The 9669-nt window shown below is 39.1% G+C and overlaps 1 protein-coding gene across 1 annotated transcript in view; it reads left to right on the plus strand.

Moving 5' to 3' along the window:
• Positions 1–9417, plus strand: part of LRRC2 (leucine rich repeat containing 2) — a 98513-nt gene extending 89096 nt beyond the window's left edge. Inside the window, exons 6-9 of the mRNA XM_019555449.1 lie at positions 262–407; positions 2674–2829; positions 5271–5404; positions 8928–9417. Of these exons, the coding sequence (XP_019410994.1) occupies positions 262–407; positions 2674–2829; positions 5271–5404; positions 8928–8977 (486 nt within the window). The 3' untranslated portion in view covers positions 8978–9417. The remainder of the gene's footprint in view (positions 1–261; positions 408–2673; positions 2830–5270; positions 5405–8927) is intronic.
• The last annotated feature ends 252 nt before the right edge of the window (positions 9418–9669 follow it).

Below are 9669 nucleotides of genomic sequence, written 5' to 3' on the forward strand. Positions count from 1 at the left end.
AGAGCCAATATCCGGTTCTAATATCTGCTTTCCCAGACTTCATGCTTACTTAAAAGGGAAATAGCATTTCATAAAATTTTCTAGTTTCCATAGGTTGATCTAGGAGACAATCCCTCCCCTTTCCTGAGTGCAAAGTAGAAATATAATGCAATCCTCGCTTTTTTTCAGGTGGCCTGGGAAGCATAATATTTATTCAAGGAGTAATTTTATCATAAGGTAGTCCATGAACTGTAACTAAAATGTTGCATTGTTCCCTTCTAGCTAAGTAACTTGAAGCAAGTCACATTTGTGGATGTTTCAGCAAACAAGTTCCCATCTATTCCCATTTGTGTGCTCCGCATGTCAAGCTTGCTGTGGTTGGATATGAGCAGTAACAACCTGAAAGATCTCCCACAAGATATAGACAGGTAATCTTTTTTTCCATTGTCATTCATAGATAAAACCAGGAACAAGAAATGATGCGAAGAAAGAAACACAATATTTAAATGTCCCTTGCTGAAAGATATTATAGAAAAAATGTCCCATCAGAAAATGTCCTTTACTGAAATATATTATAGGAAATAAACCTTTCATTTTTTCAATTTTCTGGCACCTGTGCAGTTAGCATGTTGTACTTCCTGTTTTATATATGAGCAGTATGACATCACACCTACATGATGCTCCATTCACTTTTTTCCTGGAACCAATAACAGGGAGCTTATTACATGTATAGCAAAATTGCAACTAAGAAAGTATGCAGCCCCCCAAAGAGGAGGATAAAGGACAAGTCGCAACAAATTTTAAATGGCTGAAAATCCTAATATCCATCAGTAGGGAAGCAGAAAAAAAGATTGCAAGATCAAAAAACAAAATCGCAATCCTTTTCTCTCACCCCACAAACATAATAAATGCAATGTAAAGGTGAGTGCCTCTGAAAAATCATATTTTAAAAATATTGGTTAACTTAAAAAATTGTAAGTTGACAATTTTCTATTGAAAGGTGTTAGCTAGCTGGAGAGAGAATTCATCTGTTATTGTCTGTTATCCTCAGGACAAAATGTACCCACTTTGAATTCCTGTAGCGTTAATGAACTTTATTTAGGCTTCACTAAAACAAATATATGTTGGCTACAGTTTATAAAAAACAGTGATTATCCATTGAGTTGAGCAAAGACACCCCAAAAACAGAACTCTACACCCAGAAAATGCATTAGTATTAGGAAGAGTGACCATATATCCCATTTTTGCCTGGGCAGTCCCCTTTTTAAGACTTATCCCTGGTGTTCTGTCAGTTTGGGCAAATTTATGCTTTTGTTCTATCTGCTCCTCAAACTTTTTTTTGTTTTGAATGTAGCATTGCCACCCCAGCTTTTAAAATGATGAATACAGCCTCAGAAAACAACAACAGGCAATTGGGTTAAAGTCATGGAGGCTGCTCTTTAAAAATAAATGTTCCTTTCTTTTTCTTTGCTTTCTGGCTTCTGAACTTTTAGAATGCACTTGCTTCAAGCTTGCTTAATAACAACAGAAATGGAAACTCCCTGCTTGTAGTAATGAAAACAGATATTTTGATGCAATCTTTTGATTCTAGCCTCTGAGGCTTTAAGAAAAAAAATACCAAAAATAAGATCCATAATAAAAATCACAAAAACTGTAAATGTGCTGCAGCATCACTTATCAGCTGTTTTAGAACTCAAAGGAACATGAGCCTGCTATGCAATAGCATCATATCACTGTTTTAGCAGTGGAACCAGCACACCTTCTAAGAGGAAAAAACCCTTGGTTTTGACACTTTTTGCCCTATACATTCATTTCCAAATATTTACCCCAAATGCTTGTTGTATCAAGGAAAGGTCAGGGCAAAGGAAACAAAATAAAGGAAGGAACCTTCTCTCATCTATAAGATATTGGCATTTACAATAACTTCAATGGGATAATTTAAGAGAAACACATGAACAGGTTTTGCATGGGTGACTGATGCCTCCTGAGTCTGGGGGGGGGTACCAGACTACCAATAGGAGGGGGGCCGTGGTTCCCAGCGGCCAACTGCCGAGCCAGCGGTGAAACCAGAAGTGCACTTCCAGTGGCACCTCTGGTTTTGCAGCTGGCGCTTCCAGGGGGTGCACCACTGACCTCGGGGGGTGCACATGCACCACATGTGCACCCCCTACACATTGCCAATGAGGTTTTCTTTTTTCTTTTATTCCCCATAGTATTAATTATTAGTGAAAGCAACTGCATGGCTCATATATATTTCACATGCATAAAACTGAGTGGGGCAAAAATCATGAACTAGTGGGTATTAGTTCCTGAGAGTGAGATGGTTAGAAGGAAGTTTTACATGATGTTACCTTACATGGCATCGTGTGCCCATACCCTCACTAAAAAAGTGCTGATTGACCATCTGTCTTGGGCACTTGTCTCAATTCTCTTCACAGGTATATTATTAACATTTCATCTCTGTTGTCAGGCTATGCATGAAGCTTCCCACTGAAGTTAATGAAGAGTACTGTTGAAATATATGACAGCTAAAGGAAAATGGGTTATGCGAATATTTTCCTATTATTTCTAGTAGATGATGGTAGGAGAAGATATTAACAGGTGGTGTTTAAATAAGATACATGTGGCTAATAAAATAAGTTTATAAAAAAATATATTGTTTTTGAACCTTTTTCCTCTGTTATGCTTCTTTAGGCTAGATCAACTTCAAACACTTCTCCTGCACAGGAACAGGCTGACTTATCTTCCACAGGCTTTGATCAATATGAAAAAACTCAGTATGCTGGTAGTCAGCGGTGAAGAGTTGGTTGAGATGCCCACAGCTATTTATGAATCAACCACAGGTTTAAAGTAAGTAAAAGTGGGCATATTTACACGTGCAATTAGTGAGCCTCAATAAACTCTGGCATAGTTTCCACCAGAGTCAGCTGCTTCTGGGTGCAGCATCTTCACGTGCACCCAGGACCCGAAGTAGTTTGAGCTGGGGTGGAGCAGCCCCAGGCTGGTGGCAGGTACAGGGGAGTCAGCCCCAGGCTCTGGGTCATGGCATCGGGTGGCAGAGGGGCTGGCCAGGGCACGAGAGTGCCCAAAGAGTGGAGCTAGGTGGCAGGCAAGAGTCTGGCCCTCTGCTGCCAGACAGAATTTACTCCTGGTTTAGTGTTTAAATGTGCATTTAGGCACAATTATTTTCAACACCATAAGATAGTACTGGCCCTGTCTTGTGTAGATGCGTCCACGGGGTTCTTGATTTTTACCTACCACTGAGGCATGCTACTGTGTGATGGTATATCTACATTGCACTGACAGCAGGTTGGGTAGTGATATTAGACTTACGGGTTGCCAAACTCACATACGAAGCAAAGTAAATACTCGCACAATCTGCCCTCACTGGGTTCTGTGCTAAACAGCTATGCCTTTAGCAGAACCTGAATTAGTTAGTTTTAAAGTTATCTTGTAGAGGTGTACATGAGCTGCAGACCTAGCAGCTTGACATACTCCTAATTACCTTGTATGCTCTGCCCTGGAGATTTTATTGTCTCACCAACACTTTCTTTTCAAGGTTGTGGTAAATTTAGTGATTGATTTTCTTCTTGCTGTTTTTGGCCCCTGGCAGACATTGCACTTAAGATGTGTTGAAGTGATTAATCATGTCTTAAAGAGTGATGCAGCCACACATTCAGGGAATTAAAGGTCCAATAAAAAATAAAATCAGTCACAAAATTATTACACAAAAAATATGTAATAATTTTGTGGCTGGTTTTCATTGCACCTTAAAATGAACATGTGGCATGGGGACTGCACTGGGGATCAAATGTTCCCTGGTGCAGTACCTGCCTACTCCTAGGAACAGCACGAGTGCCCTGGATGGTTGATATTGGGCAGGGACTGACTGGGGACCATATGAGCCCTGGTGTAGTGTCCATACTGCCCGCTGATCAGCTGATTGGTGGCCAGCTCCAGAGGTTCGGACTAACCTGGAGGGTCCCTGGAGCCAGCTGATGATCAGCTGATTATTGGCCATCTTTGCCAGTGCAGAGAAACCCCAGGATCATTATCCTAGGTTCCTCCTGTACTGGCAGGTAGGGCACGATTGGGGTCTCATTCCCCAGTCCCCAAATTCTATATCCTGCTATGCATGTGTAGCATGGCAGGAGGCGCAGTTGTTGGGATTGTGGATTAGATCCCATCACGCCTTTAACTGAACATCTGTCAGCAGTCTTGGAGTGATAACCTATGTCAAGAATTTCAAAATTTTGTAGACATAATTCATACATAGCATTGCTTTAGTAAGAACGCTGTGTGCAACCATATTGTTTTCACTTTCAAAGCATTGGTTACAAAAATTTGATATACAGTGATTGCTGTATATCTTTCAATGGATGCTTGGAAGTTTACATATTAAAGGACTTCTGGTACAATTCCAGAATTCTGTGCAACGTAGGAAGGATGGGTTCAATTTCTGGTAGCAAATGTATGGTTGTGGGGACTTATATTAGAGAGGTACAGATATTGAGGTGTGTCCAGACGCATCTAATAGCTAAAATACTGCTTCTGCATGCAATACCATTGTATGAATATACTAAATTTTATTATGAAAAATTGTGTGTAAAAATAGTATTAGCTAGAATATTTATGTGATCCTTAATTGATGGATCCTGAAACACATTTCATTGCCAATATGGGCAAAATTTTTTATACATGCTCCACAGATGTGGGAGGAGTATGCTTTAATTAGAGCGACTCTAATTAAATTAAAATGCCTAGAGTGGCTCATGTATCAGTATCCCTGTGCTTCAAAATGGCAGCAGGGATGCTTTAAAGCTTGTTGAATGAGCTTTAGTTAAAGCGCCCCTGCCAGCATTTTAAAGAGTGGGGACACTGACACACAAGATACGGAGGCTGGCTGGAGCATGGTAATTGCCACACTTCAGCAGACTCAGTTAAGCAAGTCTGCTCTGATATGCTGTAATTATAGCATTTTGGAGCAGCCCAGGCTCGTGTACTGGTACCCTATATTTTTAATGCTTTCACTTCCATCTCCAATTGGGTGCTTCTAAATTACCATTGTTGTTGGCCAATGAAACTGAAAGAACTTTTGATTCATTCGTAGATGGTGCTGGGTAGTCCACTTGAAACAAGAAAAGTTAATAAATACCATGCCTCTCCATAGATCAGTTCAAATTATTACTTGGAAAGGGAGAAAAACTACAATAAATCATTTGAAAATGAATTACAATCAGTTCATGTTAAGAAGTTATAACCCCTTCATGTTAATATTTCTTTCTCTGCAGACTTATAAGCCTCAAGGATAACCGTTATGAGACAATCCCATGTCAAGAAACTGAAGAAATAGAAAGTGAACGTGATCGGGAAAAATTTGAGAAAGAATTTATGAAAACCTACATTGAAGATCTGAAGGAAAGAGGTATGTGCTAAACTTCCAATAAATTTCTTATTATTTCTGGTATAAACATAGATTTCAACAAGCTTTTCAGGCTGCATCAAGATAATGTGCATTGTTTATATACAGAAACAAGTAATACCATGATTTTTTATGAAAAGTGGCAACAAGACTAAGAGTACAAGACGTACAATGTTTTTTAGAATGATTAAAGTGCTATGTTATATTAGATGAGACTTTTGTGTCTTTTTTTCAAAACAATAAGCTGCATTTTTAGGTATGTTCAGATAAACTGTAAGCCAGAACCAGAGTTCTGGATCTGAAAAACATATACAAACTCAACTGTGGGATCAAAATTCAATATTGGTCATTCCTATTATGGTGTGCCAATAAATCCTTATTAGAGAGTAGGTCTGCATTACACTATATGCTGCATACACGTTAAAGGGACTGCCCATGCTTCAAAGAGTTTAATGTATGTATATTTGTGATGCATTACAAATATAGATGGATAATACAAATAAATAGGAAAATATATGCTAAAGAGTAAAACACTCCAGATTCCAATCTTAGTTTTGACAAACAAAAACTATGATGCTAATTTTGCTTTGTTATATCATGGTAGAAGTTTTCAGGCTCAGTTCACTGGTTTTGCCATCATGATAGCAAATATATCATTTACTATATGATTTTATACAAAGTAATTCCTGCCAAAACACTGTTCCTGACTGTTCTGGATCACTATCAGAAAACATGTTATGCTTTTAATGAATAGAACAGAAGTTCAATTCTTAGAATATGAATAAAATTAGAATGGCACTTTCAGCATCCACATGTGAATATGAATAGAGTAAATAATCACTGTACTTGCTTTATATTTTTTTAGAGTGCTAATACTGTAATAATCTGTACACTAGATTTCTTCTGGTTTACCATACTCAGTCTCTGTGCCATGCAGACATTACAGATATGGAACATTTCATTCTGTGAATACTGCCCTTTGTTAGTTTAACTTACTGGCTCTTAGGCCACAGTGGCAGAGTGCTTAAAGCATCTTGATGCAGATCCAGAAATGTGAGTTTGAGTGCCTTGCACTTACTCTGAAAATCAGATCCTACACAACCAGTTGTAGGCAGGTGCTTGCTCATTTATGCAGGGAGTCAAAGGTAGCTGGATGTGATGCTAGCCCTATCACTCCCATGTGGTGTGCGCCTTTGGCACCTTAATCATGCAGTATATTACCTTGGCTAGGGAAGAACGTCTGTCGTTTACCTTGAATAGAACCTGGTGCAGGTCATTGTATACCTGACCCTCTGTGATCTCTACAAGGGCACCATGGTCTAGCCTCAGGCTTCCAGCTTTCATCTTTTTCAATTCAGGACTTACATACATTTGGGTTTAGGGCTGTTGCTTCCTAGCAACACTTGTGCTCCTATTAGCCTATCTGACTGTAGCCCAGAGGCTGAATTCTGTTCTCTTTGGAATGACAATGGTGTTAAGCAGTGAGAAACCAACTTTCAACAAACATGGTACAGTTTGTTTTAGGACAAAAGCAGCACAGAAAAAAGGTATCATATTGATTATAACCCATAATCTGCATGAACTTCTGGCAAGTATGTTACCCAAATTTGTCAGTTGACTCTTCCAGTCGGTCACAGTTTTGTACCTGATGATCCAATAAAAATGACATTGTCCCTGGAGCACCTGTTCATATTGTACCCTTTGGAGTTCATTGGTTGGAAGCTTTCTTCAATCAGTTCAAAGCAAGAAATGTAATTGCCCCAGGTTGGGGAAGGCTTTTTCCCAAGTTGTTTACCTGCTCAGGAAGTTGTATTAATTACTTCTCCAATTATTTTTAGTTTCTGCAGGACCTTCTCCCTATACCTCCAACACTGAGGTGGAATACAAAGATATATCTAACTACTTTTGCCTCGATATAGCCATTTTTATGCCACATGCCAAAATAATAGGCTTTGAAATCACTGTGTTTCCAAAACATAGCTTCTGCCATAGTGTATACACAGAATACCTGAACATGTTGTAGGAAGTGTCATTCATTATTTTTAAATATCACAGTTTACTAAGTTAGACATCTATTTTTGTGTTCCATGCATTTGGGTATTTCAGGGAACTAATGTAAAATTCACCCTGGACCAGAGGACCCAAAAGTTTCTGTTCAGTTTAATGAAAATGTGAAGCAATGAATGGTCAGTGGAGTTACTGTTATGATATATCCTTATTCCATGCATATTTTGTTGGACGGTGCTTATCATAGTGGCTGGATAACAGCCCTTCAAAAGACAGAAGAAACAAAGTGCCAAAGATGACTGGGTTTTGTGATCATCACATAACTTTAGTGATCCTAATACCTTGCACCATAGGCAACTGGTGGCAGGGTGGGGCACAGGAGGGCACGTGCCCCCCCTGACAGGGCTGGCGTCTGCAGATGCTTGCCAGCTTTGCCCCCGCCACTGCCACTAGTGTCTGCAGGTGCTTACCAGCTTCACCCCTGCCGCTGATACCCCCAGTGGCTTCTGCGGGTCCCCCCCCCAGACTCAAGAGGCACCAGTTGCCCATGTCTTGCACAAGTCTGGATAGTTTGGATTCTAGCCCAGAGTGGTCTAGCATAATGGCCATGTACTGAATTTCATCCTGTGCTCTAATGCTGGGCTTTATTTTTCTACAGAGTAAGAACAGTATAATTGAATAAGCCTTATGTTCACGAGTAATCATCATTCTAAAAGAATACAGTTCAGGCTTTAGTAATAACAAGAATGTGAATCTGGAGAAAGAGGGGAAAAAAAGGGAGAAAATATGAGATGATATTTGAGAATCTGGCCTTATAGGTCATGAAGATGTGTATGAAACAGTATGCAGTCATGTTTTATTCCCTGTCTGTTCCTGAACATTTCAGCACATCCCAGTAGTTTCAGTATGGCATCTGGTATGCTCTGCTTACTACCTAAACCACCTTTCATTTGAGGCTATTTGTCTTGAATGAAGCTGGGGAATTACAGTACAGGATTGTGATTTGCTAATTTTAGTGAGGAAGTCTATTAAGTTTTTTTTGTTTTTCCTGGGCTATTGATTTCGTCTGGTAACTGGCAGATAGGTTTGTTTCTTAGTGCATTCTTCAAAAATTGTTATGGGGCCCCGGGCACTGGATTTTTGCCACAAGTGTGAGTGAATAAATAGAAGCAAAAATAAATAAACAGTCACTACTGTTTTTTGTAAACGTGAATTGCAAAAAAAAATATATATTTAAATAATTGTTTCTACCTATTTCTACTAATCTCATGAAGTAAAACTGACACAAACCAGAAAACACCAGAAAACCCCAGTTACTCAGTAGGTCCGTATATTTAATGTTAAAAACAAAAAGACATTGATCATTTCGTCTGATGTCCTGTCTAGCACAGACCAGTAGAATCTATTAAATTGGCACAAAAAACATTCATTTCTATAGTTCAGTACTGAAATTAAATGGAAACATAAGAATGATCATAGTTCTGAAATTTGAATGAATATACTTTTTCTCTTTTCATAGATTCTGTTCCTGCTTATACTACTAAGATATCATTTAGTCTCCAGCTATGAAGATCTGAATTTTCGAATCACTGGCAAATACCAGAAACATCCCCAACTATTACTGCCTCCGATCAGCTGATTGGTGGCCAGCTCCAGAGGCTTGAACTAGCTTGGAGGGTACCTGGAGCAAACATCAAAAACATAGACTGAAATAAGAGCCTTCTAAAAATATTCATAGAATTTCTTGTTTGTTACCAAATTTGCTTTCAACAGGTATAGACAAAATGCAAGAACTGAATAGTTTTCATCAGAAGCTATGTCACTTTTCAAATCATTAGCAACTTTTTAAATCAGTGGCATCAGATTAGGCCCTTTTAGCCTGCAAACAAACTTTAGCTTAATTTTACAGCTGGGAGTAATAGTGAAATCAAGGGGACTATTCTTGGTAGTCAAAATACACTGTGCATGTGTGTTTGCAGGATCAGAGTGTTACTCAATGGGTGCATCTACACGAGATGTTTACTGTGCACTTGAACAATTACTTGTGCAGTAAACATTGCACATCTACACATGTGCCCCTACTAAACTGGAGTAAACTAATTTACTCTGGTGCAGGATAGTACTTGTAAATGCTCTTTAAAATACAAGTACTAACCTGCAGCTGAGTAAAAACTCTAAAGCAGTTTATGTGTAGATGTTGCCGCGGCTGACTTGAGCCTGGGGGTGCTTCAGTATGGGGACTGCCTGCAGGCTAGCCCTAC

The sequence above is a fragment of the Crocodylus porosus genome, unplaced genomic scaffold (genome assembly GCF_001723895.1).
Source record: "Crocodylus porosus isolate Cpor-Errol unplaced genomic scaffold, CroPor_comp1, whole genome shotgun sequence".
In the NCBI taxonomy this organism is placed as follows: Eukaryota; Metazoa; Chordata; order Crocodylia; family Crocodylidae; genus Crocodylus; species Crocodylus porosus.